Source organism: Lutra lutra, chromosome 7, assembly GCF_902655055.1.
Source record: "Lutra lutra chromosome 7, mLutLut1.2, whole genome shotgun sequence".
In the NCBI taxonomy this organism is placed as follows: Eukaryota; Metazoa; Chordata; class Mammalia; order Carnivora; family Mustelidae; genus Lutra; species Lutra lutra.
Genome location: NC_062284.1, coordinates 51,907,284 through 51,929,884, shown reverse-complemented (window position 1 = coordinate 51,929,884; position 22,601 = coordinate 51,907,284). Strand labels below are relative to the sequence as shown.

The following is a 22,601-nucleotide window of genomic DNA, read 5'->3' as shown; positions in this document are numbered from 1 at the left end:
TTCCCTGTGAATCCATCAAGTCCTGTGCTTTTATTTGTTGGGAATTTTGGGGTTGTTGATTTGATTTTGTTACTACTAGTTGTTCAGGTTTTTAATTTCTTCCTGTTTCATCATTGGAAAATGTTTTTAGGATTTTCAGTATATGTTTGTTGGGGATGTATCCATTTATTCTTGTCCATCCAATTTGTTAGCATATAATTTTTTATAGTATCCTCTTATACTCCTGTGTATTTCTGTAGTATCAGCTGATACTGTTCTTTCATTTCTGATTTCATTTATTTGTGTTCTTTTTTCTTGATTAGTCTGGCTATATATCTACCAATTTTAATTATCTTTTCAAAGAACTAGCTCTTGGTTTCATTGAACATTTCTATTTTTTTTTTACTCTGTATTTCATTTATTTCTACTCTAATATTTATTATTTCCTTTATTCTGTTAACTTTGGCCTTTGGTGTTCTGCTTTTAGGTGTAAGGTTAGATTGTTTATTTGATGGTTTTCTACTTTTTTTTATTATTGCTATGTTCAGTTATCCAACATGTAGTACATCATTGGTTTTTGATGTAGTGTTCAGTGATTCATTAGTTGCATATAACACCCAGTGCTCATCACAACATGTGCCCCCATTAATACCCATTATCCAGTTACCCAATCTCCCCAACCCCAAGGGGATTATATTAAGTGAAATAAGTCAAGCAGAGGAAGAAAATTATCATACAATTTCACTCCTATGTGGAACATAAGGAATAGCACAGAGACTTTTTTACTTTCTGTATGTAGCCCTGTATCACTATAAATGTCCCTCTTGGAATTGCTTTTGCCTTTAGGTCAATAATAAATTGGTACCCTCTATTTCAAAAGTGAGAACTTAATTTTTCTTTCAGTAATAATAGTTGTAGAATTCCTTTAGGAGATTGTAAAGATTGGAGTCTAGAAAACAGGTAACATTATAACAGATTATTAAAATAGAATACAATAGAAAAATATAGGAAAAATGTGAATATAGTAAAATGTGAATATAAAAATAGAGTAAAAGTCTAAAATAAGTTATAATGAGGATTCCTAGAAATTCTTATTTTCATGAGTGATCATGGAGGAGGCATTTCATTGCTACCCCAAAGTTCTTGAAATAGGGTTCTGTCATTTTCTGGACCTGCATTATGCAATATAAAAATAAAATTATAGCTAAGTCCACATAGGAAAATGAGTATTTCTACCAACTATTGATATGTAAAAAACTACCTTATCTGAAAAGACAGGAATTATGAATACCTATGGAGAGATAGTGTGTTTTATATGAGCTTTCAGACTCCCATAATCAAGATGATAAGTGGTAAATAACTCATCTATGAAGCTCTCCAGATTATTTTATCAGTATTAAACATAAATTAAGGGGTCCCTGGTAGCTCATTGGGTTAGGCATTTGCCTTTGGGTCAGGTCATGATCCTTGAGGCCTGGTATCTAGCCCTGCATTTGGGTTCCCTGCTCAGCAGAGATTCTGCTTCTCTCTTTCTCTCTACCTCTGCCTTTCTCCCTGCTCATGCTGGACTCTTTCTCCCTCTCTCAAATAAGTAAATACAATCTGTTTATAAAAATAAACAGAAATTACCCCCAACTAAATGCAGCACACTCTGGTGAATAAATTTATTCAGCTAGTTGGTTCCATGAATAATATGTATTAAGAAGCAACATTGAAGAAGGATTTGTGAAAGTGTTGACTATAAATGCCTTTGCTGGATAGCCTTGCTATTTTACATGTTACTGTAACATTAACACCAATAATAGAATTGGCTTCATGTGTTCATTTACCTAGCACTGTGTGAAATGCAGTCTTATCTAGGTGTGTCATGTATATGTAAACAGATCTATTTTCTCTATTGTATAGGTAAATATACCTATTACTCCATAATTGGCATCTGAGTTTTGAGAAAAAGAGGTACAGTTTATTTATTATATATGAGTAAATGCCATTTATCAATATATTCAAGGGCTGTATATTAAAAAAATTTTAAATAAAAAAGTATGAAATAGATATAGGACACACAAATAAGGCTAGAGATTCTAAATATCAGTAAGGTCCAATCTTTGGGTTTTATTATTATAATTACTCTTTCAATCAAGTTGATCCACCCTTTCTTCTGGTCAAAATGATCTACTTTAACATCATAGTTATTCCATTTGTAATTGTCTAGAGTCAAGGCTACAGTAGTTACATTGTATAAGTTTACTTTGTTTCCCAGAAAAGAACATTTCTTATGACAGTAGAAACCTGACCAGGCTTCAGGTACCGACTCTTCAGTTTTGCCATAGCTGCCTTCACTTCTTTGTTCCTTAGAGTGTAAATAACCGGGTTTAAGATGGGAGTAAAGATGGTGTAAAACACAGCAAGGACCTTGTCAACAGAATAACTGCTGAAGGGCCACACATAGATGAAGATGCATGGTCCAAAGAACAATGTGACCACAGTGATATGAGCAGTCAGTGTGGAGCGGGCCTTTGCCATGCTAGCAGAGGAGCGGTTCCTGACGGTGATAAGTATCACAGTGTAGGAGACAACCAAGAGGAGAAAGGAGCTCGTGGAAAGAAAGCCGCTGTCTGCAACTATAAGTAGGCTGACAGCATAAGTGTCTATGCAGGCCAGCTTTGTCACTAGAGGGAGGTCACAGAAAAAACTGTCTACCTGATTTGGGCCACAAAAAGGCAAGTTAACAGTAAATGCCAACTGGCTAGCAGTATGGATGAAACCCACAAGCCAGGAGATGAGAACAAGTATAACACACACACGACGACTCATTATTGTCATGTAGTGGAGAGGTTTGCATATAGCAACGTAACGGTCATAAGCCATGGATACAAGGAGCACCATTTCACTGCCAGTGAAAAGGTGAACAAAGAAAATCTGGGCCAGGCAGGCATCAAACGAAATAGTCTTGTGCTCAACCAGAAAGTCTGCAATCATTTTGGGGGTAGCAAAAGAGGCAACGCATATATCTATAAAAGAGAGGTTCGCAAGCAGAAAGTACATGGGGGTATGAAGGCGGGAATCTGAGGTTACAGTGAGGATGATAAGAAAGTTTCCCAGCAGTATTGCTAGGTAAAGTAGTGAAAATATGAGAAACAAGAAAGGCTGGAGCTCCTGCGAATTAGAGAGCCCCAGCAACACAAACTCGGTCACCCAGGAATGATTTGTCTCATTCATTGACTTTGGGAGGAACGTATCTTGTTACCTGAATAGGAGAGAAACAGAGATCAGTCAGTAAGCATGGGTTTCATTTCCCAGTTTCACGTCCTTCCTTAGAGATTCCAATTTCTGCTTATATTTTTGTATCTAATTTTTCATGCATCATTAAAAATTATATAGGCAACATAATAAAAGTAATAAAGATGGATGGAAGAGAGAGTTTTGAGGTATTGGACGTTGGTATATCCAGTTATATGAATTTGAGGAATATAATCTACTTGCTTTACAAATGAAATTGAAAATCTGAAATGTTTTCTTGACATGATAGAAATCCAGTCTAAGAAATTACAGAGACAAAATATGAACCATTTTTTATAATAAAGTCTAACAATTTTTTGAATGGCTAACACAGAGGAAGATAGGATCAACAATGTTGATCCCAAAAGTGAGACACAAAATTGTGTATATTATATGAACCTATTTAAATAAAGTTCAAAAATAGGCCATACTGATATATGATATTTAAAAAGCTCCTGGAGTGGTTATCCTGGAAGGGGAATAGGGACAGAAAGGTGACAGGAAGGGCTTCTGAGGTGCTGGTAATGTTCTGTTGCTTGATGTGGTTGATAGGTACAAGTGTTTGCTTTGTGAAAACTTACAAGATGTGCAAGATCTGCCAGGTGTACTTCTGTGCATATTTTATTTATTAATAAAAAATTCAAGAGATAATGAGAATCCATTACATGGTGTGAGAACTCAGAGGCAGAATCATTGCCTTGAGTGATTAGGTCTTATTCCCTTCTCTGCTCAGTTATAAATTATATGAACTAAAACACAAAACCTAGCAAAACCCAAAGATCTAGAGCTTATTGGAACTCTTCCTAGAGTTGTGACTCATCTCTTCCTGGAGTTCTGTTTTATGGAAGAATCAAGTACATTTGTTCTTTTCAGCTTTTCCCTGATGTTAAGTTTCATTAACCTCAGCTATTGTTGCTAATAGCCACAGATGTATTATCGAATCATGACTGACATTTAATTTGTTGAGGCTTTTAAAAATTATAGTTATATTGTACAGTAGTATTCATAATAAGAAATCCAGACCATGAAAAAACATTGTTTCTTTTTTTGTTGTTCAGTTATTGTATATTCTATTTTATCAACACCTCTCCCTTTTATTTATACTTTTATAAGCTATCTAGAACTTGGAAACATTGTATAGTGAATAAGAAAAAGAAAATGTGAAATGTAAAGACATTTCTCTATATATATCTAAATCACTTCTTTGGAAAGGAGTGTCTTTTATTTTACTGATATCTAATTATTTGCTGTTTTTTTTAATATTAATGTCTTCTTAAATCTAATTGCAAATTGCCTAGTGTTTCCTTGAGTTTCACTGGAGGATTTACACATAAAGATAGGGCATGTGATGAATAATTTTAACTCTCAGGAGCCAAATTCAAGGACTCACCCCTATATTTCAAATCTCCAGTTGTCTTGAAAATTCCCCCAAAGAATTCACATATTATCACCAATTATATCAAAACTATGGTTCATGGGTTTTCAGAAGAGACTACTGGCAGAGTCTGAAGTCAGAAGAGGCTGGAGGTAAAATTATGCAGTGGAGTAAGTTTGTCTTTGAGAAACCACCACATTCTTCTTGGTGTTTCTCCCTTCCTCATCATTTCTTGGTAGCCAGTTTTGGAGTTAACTCCAGGTACACAGCACGGCCTATGCTCCCTGGGAAACACCCTTACTCAGACTCCTTAACACAAATACTGTAATGAATGCCTAGACACAGACAAGGAAATGATACCCAACAAGACCAACGAATAGGGGCTCCTATGTGTCCTATCAGAAACAGCAAAGCCTTCAATTAAGCATGGGGAATGACTCTCTCAGGGAGACCTTCTAGAGTTACAGTAGAAAGGGGTGGCAGAAGATTTTTTGGTACCTTTGAAATAAAACACATAATCCATTTATGTGAGAAAATCACCACAGGAATCATCCTCCCAATAAATCTTCTGCAAAGCTCTATGCTTTGATGCCAGTGGCTTCTTAGGGGGACCAGAAAAAGAAAAGACCCTGTTTTCCATGGAGGCAAATAGTAGGCGCATTGATTCAGTCAAGAGCTGGGTTTTTTTATATAGAAAACAAGCATGATGAGCTACAGAAACTGTAAATAAGTGTACTCTAAATAGAAATTCTTTAGTTTTGCTATAAATGCTTTTTTTTTTTTTAAGGTGATTGGGTCTGTAAGTAAGTACATGTGCACCCTCTCAGGGTGCTGTGCTGTGCACTGGTGATAAAACAGTTAGGTTTGCCACTTGCCTCCTGAGAGATCACTTAGAAATACTCATCCCTTTATTTGTGAAGTTAGTGAGTCCTCATCTTCCATCACTGGCTAGCACATTCCTTTTAAATGAAATAGGCTGTCTTTTTACACCAAGTAAAACTGCTATAAAAAGTGAAAACATAAAGCTCTTAAAATTATTAAAAACAGCAACAACTATGTTAAGGGCACCTGAGTGACCCAGTCAGTTAAACATCTGACTCTTGGTTTTGGCTCAGGCCATGATCTCAGGGTTATGGGATCAAGCCCACATATGGCTCCACATGCTGGGCAGAATCTACTTGAGGTTCTCTGTCTCTCTCTCTTTCTCCTTCTCCTGCTCTCCACACTCCTACATGCTCTCTCAATAAATAAGTAAAATTAAAAAAAAAATAGGGTTGCTCAGGTGGCTCAGTCGATTAAGCATCTATCCCAGGGTTTTAGGATCAAGTTCCAAGCCAGGCTCCCTGCTTCTCGCTCTCCCTCTGCTGCTCCCCCATGCTGTGCTCTCTTGCTGTCTCTGTCAGATGAATAAATAAAGTCGTTAAAGATAATAAAATAATGTGTTGTTTCAATCAGTATTTTCTGATAATTTTACATGCCCAAAGATTGTATGACCCGATTCATCCAAGAATGAGTTTCTAAGTAGTAGATGTGTTCTTTAAAGACCAATCTTTCATTTCTTATAGTTTTTAAAAGTAAATTAATGCATGCATACAGGATTATATTAAGTGGCCCTCAGGTCCCTCCTTTTTGAAATTCTGTCAAATCTTTTCCTACTACTTCTATCTTGGATATTATGACTGATGGATTAAGTGAAGTAAGTAAAAGTATTGGTTACAAGAGGCCAGCAAACACTCTCAGATCAAGATCCATCTTTCACAAGTTTTCCTGCATTAACACTGCCTTTACCCTCTCTAAATCCTGATCAGAAATGTAATACTCACTAGAGACAAATGCTAGTGTGTGGTCTTTGTAAGAATACTAACAAAGCACTTTCACTTACCTAAGATGAAATGGGTCATGTGGATATAACCTATAATTTATAGTCATTAATGCTTAGTAAGAATTCAGTTGTTACTTCCACATCTTCTAAGAAAATAGACCTGGCTCTCTAGAGATGAATCATAAAGTTTACTTTTAAATAAGAAGGAAATAGAGTGAGGGTGTCCGTAGCCAGGATGGACTGTCTTCATAGAGGTGAGAGAAGGCTGAATGCAGTATTTGAATTTAGGTCTGGAGTAGCTGGGGTAGTACTTGGAGCCCTCAGGAATCTAGAGAGCAGACAAAAAGGAAGACATGCTAAAGCAATATTTCCTGTTTCAGTTTTATAAAGAATTCTGCCTAACCATGGCTGTCTTGCTTCTGTTTATGATAGCAGTAAACTAGATGATTACAAATAACTTTCAGAGACCTCTAGAAATCAATACCAATCATTTGCAACTCAGGGTTACATGAAGAGGATTATTTCTTAATCCTTCAAGTATAGCATATTTACCCTCATATGTTAGGAAAATGTTTTTTCAACTTAATTTCCTCTGACAAGTCCAAAAGTTTGGATGAAATTCTTCAGAGATTTAAGCATTGTTCATAAGGGAAGTTTCAGCAACAATTTGCAACAATTTCATATAAGTTTTATTTAAAGATCAGCAAGAATATTTTTTTAGGAAGTATCACTTAGGATAGTAATCATTGTGTGATTTGGGGCCCTTAAAGAGGGGTATCAGAATATTGTATCATTTTATCTAAACCATGTTTAGGGAATATTTAGGCTTTTACTTCCCTTCATCTCAATTCCACTTCATTCAAAGTGGAATTTCTTGGGGGGCCCAGAAAAAGAAAAGACCTTTGTTCCTTGCTTCTCATAATGTGTTCTATATGATCATCAAATAATTGAATCAAACATTTTGTGTAATAGCAATATAAGGAATTTACCACATTATTAATAAGATTGTAAAAGATAATCATATATGGGCTATCCTCTTTTTTTTTTTCACAAGAAGGATATATATCAAACAAGATACTTGGATTTTCATGTTACTTGTATTTTCTAGATATGAATTAACAAAGAGCATTCTAATTATAAGGTTTAAAATAGCCTGAAGTCCAAATCAACAGATGATATTCAAAGACATTGTGGACTATAGGAGAAGTAGTAGCCTGAGTTATACAAAAATATCTATTCAAATTCTGCCTCTCAATAAATAAATTCACAATTTTAGGTAAATCACATACCTTCAAGATGTTCCATGTCTCTTCCGAAAAAAGACGGAATAAGACTCCTTCCTAATTCTAATATTATCTAATTCTCTGGGTTTTGAAAGCATGACCCACCCCCAAAAGTTAATTCAATGACACAAATATAAAAGGTTGTACTGAAATAAAATTATATTCAGTTAAAAGGCTAAACCCATCCTCATATTAGCAAATAAATGTGGCATTCAGTTGCTTCTCAGACTTAGATATTTGATCAGCTAATAGGCAAAGTGGACATAAAATATTCAAAGATTAATTGAAAGGGTGAGGGCTAATCGTCTGTCTCCTGTTCTCTGTTGTGGCCGATTTAGGAGGCTACAGAACAACAGGACTCTTCTTGTCCCTAGACTGTTATTGTCCCAACTGGAAGAAACAACATTCTTCAGGATCCACAGGGTGGGGCGCAAATGTAGGGGAACGCATGTCTTTCCAGACTTAAATCTCCATCATTTATACCTGTAAGTATCCTCAGCATGTAGATCTAAGAAAACCCATTAAAATAGTGAGAAGCTAATTAGTGATTTGACATCACTGGATTGCAGTGACCAAGAGACCCAGAGGAGTGTTGTGGTAGTAGAAATCACCTGAATTAGGGGAATCTTGCATGATACCACTACACAAGCGGCGCAAATCACCTGAATTAGGGCTAATTATGTGAGAAAGTTTGTACACAGAGTTACAGTGAGCCATCTTGAGGATTTCAAATGGAGAAAGGAGCAGGACTAGTGGAAATGCTTTGTCCTGTTGGACAAAAATGTAACATGGTGGAAAGAAAAGCAGTGAATAGGTTTGTTATTCCTTTCTGTTTCAGGAGAGGTTTAGCACAATTTAGGTCCCAAGAGAGTAAAAAATTGATGAGAAGATATTTGTGCCTTTGCATGATACATAGCAATGCAAACATCTTGGTATTTTAATAATTCTAAAAGAGCCACATGCTTAGTTTCCAAGGCAAGGTTTCTGGTGTAGGGCAATGAAAGCTATTTTACAGTAGAAGCACTCTATCCTACAGAGTAGGTTCTAGTGAAGAGACTTAAAGTAAACTCACAAAAATTTATTTTTTTTTAGTTGAAAATTTTAGAAAAAAAAAATGCTGTTGGGTGAAGCTCTGATGTTCTTCCCTGAGGTTAGTTTGTATTTAAGAGCAGAATATAAAAGGATAAAGAAAGTTTTCTTATTCTCATGTAGAATTTTGATGCTCATATGAGCGCTAGAAATCAGCTAGTCCAGCATCCTAAATTGTTAGATAGGTTGAATGAATTCTTGAGGAATTAGTTTCTTGACTCATATTGTACTGTTCGGTTTGGGAACATACTTTCAAATGCTTTGTCTAACGCCACTCCTACTGTCCTTGATTCATCTTCCAAAAGTTGGAACATTTTATTTTTTATTTTTTAAAAGGTTTTATTTATTTATTTGACAGAGAGAGGAACACAAGTAGGCAGAGAGGCAGGCAGAGAGAGAGCAGAGAGCCAGATGCAGACCCTGATCCCAGGACCCTGAGATCATGACCTGAGCAGAAGGCAGAAGCTTAACCCACTGAGCCACCCATTTGAGCCGCCCAAATTGGAACATTTTAAATTAATGATTAGAGCTAAGGTGAACCTTCATGTCTTCCCAAACACATGAATTTAGAGCATTCCTAAATGACTCTTTGGCCAGTACTTCCAGTACCGTTCTTGTTATCTGTTTTTGCATACCCTTTTCTTACAGATAATCTCTAAAAATCCATCATTTGGAATTTCTTTTCTCCTTAGGGTCTCCTGCTAGGAGGTTTAATACATTCAAATGACTTTACATCTTTATGAGAAAGAGCCTAAGTGTACACCTCTAATTCTAAGATTTCATATGTATCAGAAGACATCACTGTACCACAAATTTAGTATCTCCAAAACTAACACATTTTCTGTTTAGTAAATACCAACTCTGCCAATGTGATCATTTGTGTCCTCTGAAACATCCAGGCTTAAATCATCAATATGATAGATGATGTCTAGCTCTCTCATATCCCTATATTTAATTCCTAATCACACTGTTTATTTAGGTTTTTTTTGTGCTCATTTTCTCTAAACATGAATCATGAACATTTTTCCTCATTGTCACATATAACTTGTAACCTTGATTTTAAATGGTTGCATTATGTTCCACTTTATCAATAAAATACTTAATTCCCACATTGTAGAAAATATAAAGTATTTTTTCCCAGTTGAAAAAAAAATGTGATTTAAAATAACTTATAGGGGCGCCTGGGTGGCTCAGTGGGTTAAAGCCTTTGCCTTCGGCTCAGGTCATGATCCCAGGGTCCTGGGATCAAGCCCGCATTGGGGTCTCTGCTCAGTGGGGAGCCTGCTTCCCCCCACGCCTGCCTCTCTGCCTCCTTGTGATCTCTCTCTTTCTCTCTCTGTCAAATAAATAAAATCTTTAAATAAAACATATAAAAGTCATCTTTAAAAATTCTAATTGCTTTCTCAGGATAAGTTCTTAAAGGTAAAATTATTGGAATCAAGCCTTTGAACATTTATGAGTCTCTGGATTCATAACACAACTCCTGACTCTAGTACCCTATAGTTCCATCACCATAAAAAGTTCCCTTTGTATTTGACCACTTCCCCCTCCACAAACCCTTAGCAACCACTAATGTGTCCTCTATGTCCATAGATTTTCCTTTTCCAGACATCATATGTTTAGTGTGTTGCATGTGTAGCCTTTTTCAACTATCTTCTTTCATTTGGTGATTTGTATTTAAGATTAATCCATTTGGTTGAATGGATTAGAAGCTCAGTCTTTTATATTACGGTATAGTATTCCACTGAATGGATGTACCTCAGCTCATTTTTCCATTTATCTCTTGAAGGACATCTTAGTTGTTTCTTTTTTGTTTGTTTCAGTGATAATGAATAGTTTCTGTAAACATTTATATGCAGGTGTTTGTGTAGATGGCTTTCAAATCAGTTGGGAAATCTAATTTGATAAGAAGAAATGTTTGCCTCCATACATTTTAAAGCTTGGATATTAGGTACAAACAGATTAAGATTTGTACATCTTGAAGGATTAAGCTCTTTAACGTTATGACATGTCTATCTTTATTTTTGATAATTTGTTGATTTTGATAATTTATTGGTCTTCAGAGTCAAATTTTTTATTGTGTTATGTTAGTCACCATAAAGTACATCATTAGTTTTTGATGCAGTGCTGCAGGATTCATTGTTTATGTAAAACACCCAGTCCTCCATGCAATCTGTGCCCTCTCTAATATCCACATGACTGCCTCAGTTTCCTTATTATGGTTTGTGTTGTTTATCTTTCCTCCATCCTTGTCCTTTGGCAGTCTGTGTCTTTAAAGTGGATTCCTTGTTGAGAGCAAATATGTGGGTCTTGCTTGTGCTTCATTCTGGCAATATCTGCCTTTTAGTAGAGTCCTTAGATCATTTACAGGTAATGTAATTGTTTAATTTGATGTACAGCTACCATCCTATTATGTGTTTCTATTTTATCTATTTTCGCACTCTTCCTGCCCTCTGTTGGAATTCTTTTCCTTAGTATCTCATTTCATTTCCACTCTTGATTCTATTTTATTTTTTAAAATTTCTGTATAACTTTTGTTTTCCATTTTATTAAACTATATTGTAACATTTTCCCATATAAATAGTGTTCTTTTATGTTTAAGGTTTTATTCAAAATATTTATTAAATGTTATATCATTTTTGAGACAATAACAATAGATAATCAAATTTATTTTGAAAGGCTTTAAGCTTTTGATAAATATCGGGCTTTAATCCTTTAAAAACCTTTTTATTGATGTATGATTGACACACAAAACTTGTACATATTTAATTTATGCATCTTGATGATTCTGAAGATAATTATGGATCTATGAAACAATCATCACAATCTATGCCATAAGCCTATCTGTTACCTCCAAAAGTTTCTTCCCACCCAACTGTATTTATTGTTACTTTGGTGTGATAAGAACATTTAACATAAGATTACTCTCTTAGCATTATTTTAAGTATACAATATGATATTGTTAACTATAGGTACTAGCTATACAGTAGATCTCTAGGACCTATTCATCCTGTATAACTGAAACTTCACTTTTTTTGTTTATAAGTTTCACTATTTTTCCCAATTTTATTGAAATATAATTTGTAATTTTTTTAATTTAAAGCATATATTTCAGTGATTTTAATGTATAAAATGATCATCACAATAAAGTTAGTTAATATCTGTCACCTCACAGAGTTAACATTTTGTCAATGTATGGTGAGAACATCTAAGATTTACTCTCAGAACAGATTTCAGGGTATAACACATTATTACATTTGAATTCCAGAAATTATTCATCTTATAACTGAAACTTTGTAACCTTTGACTAGGTTAATACTACCCTGTTCCCCCAGCCCCCAATCCCTAGCCACCACCATTCTACTCTCTGCTTCTATGATTTTGACTAGTTTAGATTCCTCATATAAATGGTATAAGGTCATACTTGCCCTTCTGTCTCTGGCTTACTTCACTTAACATAGTATCTTTCAGATTCATCAGTATTATTGCAAAGAGCATAATTTCTTTTTTTCTTTAAGACTGAATAGTATTTCATTGTATGTATACACCACATTATCTTTACTCAGTGGATATTTAGGTCCTCTCTTGGTTATTGTGAATAACACTGCAATGAACATTAAAGTACATATATCTCTTTAAGATTCTGATTTCAATTCCTTTGGGTATACAGTCAGAAGTGGGGTTCCTGAATCATATGCGAACTCTGTCTTTTTCATTTTTTGAGAAAACTTACTGTTTTCCATAGTGGTAGAACCAGTTAAAATTTCCACCAACATTGTACAAGTGTTCATTTTCTCCACATTCATTATTGGCTTTATTTATTCATTTTAATACATACTTTTTTAATCCAGTCTAGCAATTTTAATTTTAATAAGTGTGTTTAGACTGTTTGCACTTAACATGATGATTGATATTGTTGGATTTTGAGTTCATCATCTTGTTTCCTTTTGTCTCTTGCTTTTTTTTTTTTGGCCTTCTTTTGATTTTTGAGTATGCCTTTTATTCTAATTTATCTCCTTAGTTGGCTTCTTATAGTTAACTGTTTATTAGTCATTTTAAGTTTATGATCGGTTTCTAACTCAACACATCTACCTTTAAGTATTATTATATCATTTCACACATAGTATATGAACCCTAAAATAATCTGTGTACTTATTTTTTTCTTTCCAGTCATTTGTGTATTATTGTGTATTTTACTTCTTCATATGTTTAAGTTCTATATTACATTGTTACTGTCTTTAAACACCTAATTATCATTTAGAAAACCTGAAAATATAAAAAGTTTTATGTCTTCACTCATAAGGAAGGGAATCCTCTTCCTTCAAGGATTTCCTTTAAAATTTTCTTGTAGTGTATGTCTAATATAATTCTTTTGGAGTATTGTAACTTCTGAAAAATATGATATTTTGCTTTTAGAATATGTTTGATGCATATAGGATCTAAGATGGCAGTTCTTTTTGTCCACAGTTCTTTAAGTATATTCCTTGACTGTCTTCTGCTTGCATTACTTCCAATGAGAAATCAGTTACCATTCTTAAATTTGTTTTTCTAAGCATGGTATGTTTTCATCTCCTCCATCTGGTTTTTTGTAAATTTTATTTAAATTCCATTAGCCATCATATAGGAAATACTTAGTTTCAGATATAGGATTCAATAACTTACCAGTTGTATATAATACCCACTGCTCATCACATCACATGCTCTCCTTATTGCCCATCACCCAATTGCCCCATTCCCCCACCCCCTTCCTCTCCAGCAACTCTGTTTGTTTCCTATAATTAAGAGTCTCTAATGGTTTTTCTCCCTCTCTGTTGACTTCCCATTCAGTTTTTCCCTCCATTACCCTATGATCCTCTGCCCTGATTTTTATATTCCACATATGAATGAAATCATGATAATTGTCTTTCTCTGATAGACTTACTTAGTTCAGCATAATGCCTTCCCCTTCAATCCATGTTGATGTAAATATTAAATATTCAACCTTTCTGATGGCTGAGTAATATTCCATTGTGTGTGTATGTATGTATATATATATATATATATATATATATATATATATATATATATATACCACATCTTCTTTATCCATCCATTTGTTGATAGACATCTCAGCTCTTTCCACAGTTTGGCTATTGTGGACATTGCTGCTATGAACATTGGGGTGCAGGTGTTCCTTTAGATCACTACATTTGTATCTTTGGGGTAAATGCCTAGTAATGCAATTATAATAGTAGTGGGTCCTAGGGTAGCTTTATTTTTACTTCTTGAGGAGCCTCCATGCTGTTTTCCAGAGAAGCTGCACCAGCTTTCATTCACACCAACAGCATAAGAGGGTTCCCTTGCTCCACATTCTCTCCAACACTTGTTTCATGTCTTGTTACTTTTAGCCTTTCTGACTAGTGTGAGGTGATATCTCATTGTGGTTTTGCTTTCTATTTCCCTGATGCCATGTGATGTTGTGCATTTTTTCTTGTGTCTGTTAGCCATTTCTGTCTTCTTTGGAGACATGTCTGTTCATGTCTTCTGCCCATTACTTGACTGAATTATTTGTTATTTTGGTGTTGAGATTGATACGTTCTTTATAGATATTGGATTCTAGCCCTTTATCTGATATGTCATTTGCAAATATCTTGTCCCATTCTGCATTTGCCTTTTAGTTTTGTTGACAATTTCCTTCGCTATGAAGAAATTTTTTTTATCTTGGTGAAGCCCCAATAGTTCATTTTTGTTTTTGTTTCCCTTGCCTCTGGAGATATGTCTAGCAAGAAGCTGGTATGGCCACAGTTGAAGAGGTTGCTGCCTGTGTTCTCTAGGATTTGGATGGATTCCTGTCTCATGTTTAGGTCCTTCATCCAGTTTGAGTTTAATTTTCTGTATGGAGTAAGAGAATGGTCCAGTTTTATTCTTTTACATGTGGCTGTCTAATTTTCCCAGCACCATTTATTGAAAGGACTGTGTTTTTTTCCATCAGATGTCCTTTCCTGCTTTGTTGAAGATTAGCTGTCCATAGAGTTGATCATCCATATCTGAGTTCTCTGTTATGTTCTATTGACCTGTGTATCTGTTTTTATGCCAGTACTGTACTGTCTTGAAGATTATTGCTTTGTAATGTAGCTCTAAGTCTGGCATTGTGATCCCTCCAGCTTTGGTTTTCTTTTTCAACATTCCTCTGGCTATTTGCATTCTCTTCTGAGTCCATACAAATTGTAGAATTATTTGTTCCATCTCTGAAAAATGTCGATGGTATTTTGATAGGGATTGCATTGAATATGTAAATAGCTCTGAGTAGCATGTACATTTTAATGATATTTATTCTTCGAATCCATGAGCATGGAATGTTTTTCCAATTCTTTGTGTCTTCTTCAATTTCTTTCATAACTGTTATGTAGTATTTAGAGTATAGATCCTCTTTGGTAAGGTTTACAGCTAGGTATCTAGCTGTATCTAGATTGGGGTATAATTATAAATGGGATTGATTCCTTAATCTCTTTTTTTTGTCTGTCTCCTTGTTAGTGTGTAGAAATTCTGCTGATTTTTTTTGTCTTTATCTTACTTTATTTCTTTTCAGTGTTCCAAAATTCATTGTTTATGCAATACACCCAGTGCTCTATGCAATATGTGCCCTCTGTAATACCCACCACCAGGCTCATACAACCCGCACCCCCCTCCCCTCCAAAACCCTCAGTTTGTTTCTCAGAGTCCACAGTCCCTTATGGTTTGTCTCCCCCTCCGATTTCCCCCAACTCACTTCTCCTCTCCATCTCCCAATGTCTTCCATGTTATTCCTTATGCTGCACAAATAGCAAAACCATATGATGATTGACCCTCTCTGCTTGACTTATTTCACTCAGCATAATTTCTTCCAGTCCCATCCATGTTGGTACAAGAGTTGGGTATTCATCCTTTCTTTTTTTTATTTTTAAACCTTTATACTTTTTTTTAAATTTTTATTTTTAAATTTTATTTTTTATAAACGTATAATATATTTTTATCCCCAGGGGTACGTTCTGTGAATCGCCAGGTTTACACACTTCACAGCACTCACCATAGCACCTACCCTCCCCAATGTCCATAATCCCACCCCCCCTCCCAACACCCCTCCCCCCATCAACCCTCAGTTTGTTTAGTGAGATTAAGAGTCCCTTATGGTTTGTCTCCCTCCCAATCCCATCTTGTTTCATTTACTCTAACCCTACCCCCTTAACCCCCCATGTTGCATCTCCTCTCCCTCATATCAGGAGATCATATGATAGTTGTCTTTCTCCGATTGACTTATTTCGCTAAGCATGATACCCTCTAGTTCCATCCACGTCATCACAAATGGCAAGATTTCATTTCTTTTGATGGCTGCATAGTATTCAATTGTGTATATATACCACATCTTCTTTATCCATTCATCTGTTGATGGACATCTAGGTTCCTTCCATAGTTTGGCTATTGTAGACATTGCTGCTATAAACATTCTGGTGAACGTGCCCCTTCGGATCACTACGTTTTATCTTTAGGGTAAATGCTCAGCAGTGCTATTGCTGGGTCATAGGGTAGTTCTTTTTTTTTTTTTTAATTAATTTTTTATTTTTTCAGCATAACAGTATTCATTATTTTTGCACCACACCCAGTGCTCCATGCAATCCGTGCCCTCTACAATACCCACCACCTGGTGCCCCCAACCTCCCACCCCCCACCCCTTCAAAATTCTCAGATCGTTTTTCAGAGTCCATAGTCTCTCATGGTTCACCTCCCCTTCCAATTTCCCTCAACTCCCTTCTCCTCTCCATCTCACCTTGTCCTCCATGCTATTTGTTATGCTCCACAAATAAGTGAAACCATATGATAATTGACTCTCTCTGCTTGACTTATTTCACTCAGCATAATCTCTTCCAGTCCCATCCATGTTGCTACAAAACTTGGGTATTCATCCTTTCTTTTTTCTTTTTCTTTTTTTTTTTTTACAGCTTTATAAACATATATTTTTATCCCCAGGGGTACAGGTCTGCGAATTGCCAGGTTTACACACTTCACAGCACTCACCATAGCACATACCCTCCCCAATATCCATAACCCAACCCCCCCTCTCCCAACCCCCTCCCCCCATCAAACCTCAGTTTGTTTTGTGAGATTAAGAGTCACTTATGGTTTGTCTCCCTCCCAATCCCATCTTGTTTCATTTACTCTTCTCCTACCCCCTCAACCCCCCATGTTGCATCTCCTCTCCCTCATATCAGGGAGATCATATGATAGTTGTCTTTCTCCGATTGGCTTATTTCGCTAAGCATGATACCCTCTAGTTCCATCCACGTCGTCGCAAATGGCAAGATTTCATTTCTTTTGATGGCTGCATAGTATTCCATTGTGTATATATACCACATCTTCTTTATCCATTCGTCTGTTGATGGACATCTAGGTTCTTTCCATAGTTTGGCTATTGTAGACATTGCTGCTATAAACATTCGGGTGCACGTGCCCCTACGGATCACTACGTTTGTATCTTTAGGGTAAATACCCAGCAGTGCAATTGCAGGGTCAAAGGGTAGTTCTATTTTCAACATTTTGAGGAACCTCCATGCTGTTTTCCAGAGTGGTTGCACCAGCTTGCATTCCCACCAACAGTGTAGGAGGGTTCCCCTTTCTCCGCATCCTCGCCAGCATCTGTCATTTCCTGACTTGTTAATTTTAGCCATTCTGACTGGTGTGAGGTGATATCTCATGGTGGTTTTGATTTGTATTTCCCTGATGCCGAGTGATATGGAGCACTTTTTCATGTGTCTGTTGGCCATCTGGATGTCTTCTTTGCAGAAATGTCTGTTCATGTCCTCTGCCCATTTCTTGATTGGATTATTTGTTCTTTGGGTGTTGAGTTTGCTAAGTTCTATATAGATTTTGGACACTAGCCCTTTATCTGATATGTCATTTGCAAATATCCTCTCCCATTCTGTCAGTTGTCTTTTGGTTTTGTTCACTGTTTCCTTTGCTGTGCAAAAGCTTTTGATCTTGATAAAAATCCCAATAGTTCATTTTTGCCCTTGCTTCCCTTGCCTTTGGCGATGTTCCTAGGAAGATGTTGCTGCGGCTGACGTCGAAGAGGTTGCTGCCTGTGTTCTCCTCAAGGATTTTGATGGATTCCTTTCTCACATTGAGATCCTTCATCCATTTTGAGTCTATTTTCGTGTGTGGTGTAAGGAAATGATCCAATTTCATTTTTCTGCATGTGGCTATCCAATTTTCCCAACACCATTTATTGAAGAGGCTGTCTTTTTTCCATTGGACATTCTTTCCTGCTTTGTCGAAGATGAGTTGACCATAGAGTTGAGGGTCTATTTCTGGGCTCTCTATTCTGTTCCATTGATCTATGTGTCTGTTTTTGTGCCAGTACCATGCTGTCTTGATGATGACAGCTTTGTAATAGAGCTTGAAGTCCAGAATTGTGATGCCACCAACTTTGGCTTTCTTTTTCAATATTCCTTTGGCTATTCGAGGTCTTTTCTGGTTCCATATGAATTTTAGGATTATTTGTTCCATTTCTTTGAAAAAAATGGATGGTACTTTGATAGGAATGCATTATATATGTAGATTGCTTTAGGTAGCATAGACATTTTCACAATATCTATTCTTCCAATCCAGGAGCATGGAACATTTTTCCATTTCTTTGTGTCATCCTCAAATTCTTTCATGAGTACTTTATAGTTTTCTGTGTATAGATTCTTAGTCTCTTTGGTTAGGTTTATTCCTAGGTATCTTATAGTTTTGGGTGCAATTGTAAATGGGATTGACTCCTTAATTTCTCTTTCTTCTGTCTTGTTGTTAGTGTAGAGAAATGCAACTGATTTCTGTGCATTGATTTTATATCCTGACACTTTACTGAATTCCTGTACAAGTTCTAGCAGTTTTGGAGTGGAGTCTTTTGGGTTTTCCACATAGAGTATCATATCATCTGCAAAGAGTGATAGTTTGACTTCTTTGCCAATTTGGATGCCTTCAATTTCCTTTTGTTGTCTGATTGCTGAGGCTAGGACTTCTAGTACTATGTTGAATAGCAATGGTGATAACAGACAATCCTGCCGTGTTCCTGAACTTAGCGGAAAAGCTTTCAGTTTTTCTCCATTGAGAATGATATTTGCGGTGGGTTTTTCATAGATGGCTTTGATAATATTGAGGTATGTGCCGTCTATCCCTACCCTTTGAAGAGTTTTGATCAGGAAGGGATGCTGTACTTTGTCAAATGCTTTTTCAGCATCTATGGAGAGTATCATATGGTTCTTGTTCTTTCTTTTATTAATGTGTTGTATCACATTGACTGATTTGCGGATGTTGAACCAGCCTTGCAGCCCTGGAATAAATCCCACTTGGTCGTGGTGAATCATCCTTTTAATGTACTGTTGAATCCTATTGGCTAGTATTTTGGTGAAAATTTTCGCATTTGTGTTCATCAAGCATATTGGTCTGTAGTTCTCTTTTTTGATGGGATCCTTGTCTGGTTTTGGGATCAAGGTGATGCTGGCCTCATAAAATGAGTTTGGAAGTTTTTCTTCCATTTCTATTTTTTGGAACAGTTTCAGGAGAATAGGAATTAGTTCTTCTTTCAATGTTTGTTAGAATTCCCCCAGGAAGCCATCTGGCCCTGGGCTTTTGTTTGTTTGGAGATTTTTGATGACTGTTTCAATCTCCTTACTGGTTATGGGTCTGTTCAGGCTTTCCATTTCTTCCTGGTTCAGTTGTGGTAGTTTATATGTCTCTAGGAATGCATCCATTTCTTCCAGATTGTCAAATTTGTTGGCGTAGAGTTGCTCATAGTATGTTCTTATATTTGTCTGTATTTCTTTGGTGTTCATTGTGATCTCTCCTCTTTCATTCATGATTTTATTTATTTGGGTCCTTTCTCTTTTCTTTTTGATAAGTCTGGCCAGGGGTTTATCAATCTTATTAATTCTTTCAAAGAACCAGCTTCTAGTTTCATTGATTTGTTCTATTGGTTTTTTTTTTTTTTTTTTTTTTGGTTTCTATTTCATTGATTTCTGCTCTGATCTTTATGATTTCTCTTCTCCTGCTGGGTTTAGGCTTTCTTTGTTGTTCTTTCTCCATCTTTTTAGGTGTAGGGTTAGGTTGTGTACCTGAGACCTTTCTTGTTTCTTGAGAAAGGCTTGTACTGCTGTATATTTTCCTCTCAGGACTGCCTTTGTTGTGTCCCACAGATTTTGAACGGATGTGTTTTCTTTATCATGTGTTTCCATGAATTTTTTCAATTCTTCTTTATTTTCCTGGTTGACCCATTCATTCTTTAGAAGGATGCTGTTAGGTCTCCATGTATTGGGGTTCTTTCCAAATTTCCTCTTGTGATTGAGTTCTAGCTTCAGAGCATTGTGGTCTGAAAATATGCAGGGAATGATTCCAATCTTTTGATAACGGTTGAGACCTGATTTAGGACCAAGAACGTGATCTATTCTGGAGAATGTTCCATGTGCACTAGAGAAGAATGTGTATTCTGTTGCTTTGGGATGAAATGTTCTGAATATATCTGTGATGTCCATCTGGTCCAGTGTGTCATTTCAGGCCTTTATTTCCTTGTTGATCTTTTGCTTGGATGATCTGTCCATTTCAGTGAGGGGAGTGTTAAAGTCCCTCACTATTATTATATTATTGTTGATGTGTTTCTTTGATTTTGTTATTAATTGGTTTATATAGTTGGCTGCTCCCACGTTAGGGGCACAGATATTTAAAATTGTTAGATCTTCTTGTTGGACAGTTCCTTTGAGTATGATATAGTGTCCTTCCTCATCTCTTATTATAGTCTTTGGCTTAAAATCTAATTGATCTGATATAAGGATTGCCACTCCTGCTTTCTTCTGATGTCCATTAGCATGGTAAATTCTTTTCCACCCCCTCACTTTAAACCTGGAGGTGTCTTCGGGTTTAAAATGAGTTTCTTGTAGGCAACATATAGATGGGTTTTGTTTTTTTATCCATTCTGATACCCTGTGTCTTTTGATTGGGGCATTTAGCCCATTAACATTCAGGGTAAGTATTGAGAGATATGAACTTAGTGCCATTGTATTGCCTGTAAGGTGACTGTTATTGTATATTGTCTCTGTTTCTTTCTGATATACTACTTTTAGGGTCTCTCTTTGCTTAGAGGACCCCTTTCAATATTTCCTGTAGAGCTGGTTTGGTATTAGCAAATTCTTTCAGTTTTTGTTTGTCCTGGAAGCTTTTAATCTCTCCTTCTATTTTCAATGATAGCCTAGCTGGATATAGTATTCTTGGCTGCATGTTTTTCTCATTTAGTACTCTGAATATATCATGCCAGCTCTTTCTGGCCTGCCAGGTCTCTGTGGATAAGTCTGCTGCCAATCTAATATTTTTACCATCGTACGTTACAGACTTCTTTTCCCGGGCTGCTTTCAGGATCTTTTCTTTGTCACTAAGACTTGTAAATTTTACTAATAGGTGACGGAGTGTGGACCTATTCTTATTGATTTTGAGGGGGGTTCTCTGAACCTCCTGGATTTTGATGCTTGTTCCCTTTGCCATATTGGGGAAATTCTCTCCAATAATTCTCTCCAACATACCTTCTGCTCCCCTCTCTGTTTCCTCTTCTTCTGGAATCCCAATTATTGTAATGTTGTTTCGTCTTATGGTGTCACTTATCTCTCGAATTCTCCCCTCGTGGTCCAGTAGCTGTTTGTCCCTCTTTTGCTCAGCTTCTTTATTCTCTGTCATTTGGTCTTCTATATCGCTAATTCTTTCTTCTGCCTCATTTATCCTAGCAGTGAGAGCCTCCATTTTTGATTGCACCTCATTAATAGCTTTTTTGATTTCAACTTGGTTAGATTTTAGTTCTTTTATTTCTCCAGAAAGGGCTTTAATATCTCCCGAGAGGGTTGCTTTAATATCTTCCATGCCTTTTTCAAGCCCGGCTAGAACCTTGAGAATCGTCATTCTGAACTCTATATCTGACATATTACCAATGTCTGTATTGATTAGGTCCCTAGCCTTTGGTACTGCCTCTTGTTCTTTTTTTTGTTGTGAATTTTTCCGCCTTGTCATTTCGTCCAGATAAGAGTTTATGAAGGAGCAAGTAAAATACTAAAAGGGTGGCAACAACCCCAGGAAAATATGCTTTAGCCAAATCAGAAGAGATCCCAAATCGTGAGGGGGGAGAAAGGGGATAAAAGGGGGTTCAAAAAGAAAAAAAAAAGAAACTATTTAAAAAGAAAGCCGATAAAGAAAAAATATGAAAGAGGAAAAAAATATATATATATATATATTAGATAAACTATTTAAAAAACGTTAAAAAAGAAAACGGTAAAAGTTAAAAAAAACTTAGCAGAAGAAGAGAAAAAGAAAAAAAAATTGAAAAAGAAAAAAAATTAACTGCAAGGCTAAAAAATCATGGGGAGAAAGCCATGAGTTCCGTGCTTTGCTTTCTTCTCCTCTGGAATTCTGCTGCTCTCCTTGGTATTGAAACAGCACTCCTAGGTATGTGAACTTCGTCCTGGCTGGGTTTCCCGTTGATCTTCTGGGGGAGGGGCCTGTTGTAGTGATTCTCAAGCATCTTTGCCCCAGGCGGAGTTGCACCGCCCTTACCCAGGGGCCCTGCTGAGTAGCTGAGTAATCCGCTCGGGTTTGCTTTCGGGAGCTTTTGTTCCCTGAGCGCTTTCCGTAGAGTTCCGGAGGACGGGAATGAAGATGGCGGCCTCCCGGTCTCCGGCCTGGAGGAGCCGAGAGCCCGGGGCCCCACTCCTCAGTGCGCCCTCAGAGAACAGCGCCCAATGACTCC

General features: G+C 36.4%; 1 protein-coding gene across 1 annotated transcript; it reads right to left on the bottom strand.

Moving 5' to 3' along the window:
• Positions 1-2,223: 2,223 nt before the first annotated feature.
• LOC125104810 (olfactory receptor 4K15) lies at positions 2,224-3,250 on the bottom strand. The gene has a single exon (XM_047737632.1). The coding sequence runs from the start codon at positions 3,196-3,198 to the stop codon at positions 2,224-2,226; it is 975 nt and encodes a 324-aa protein (XP_047593588.1). The 5' UTR covers positions 3,199-3,250.
• Between the last annotated feature and the right edge of the window lie 19,351 nt (positions 3,251-22,601).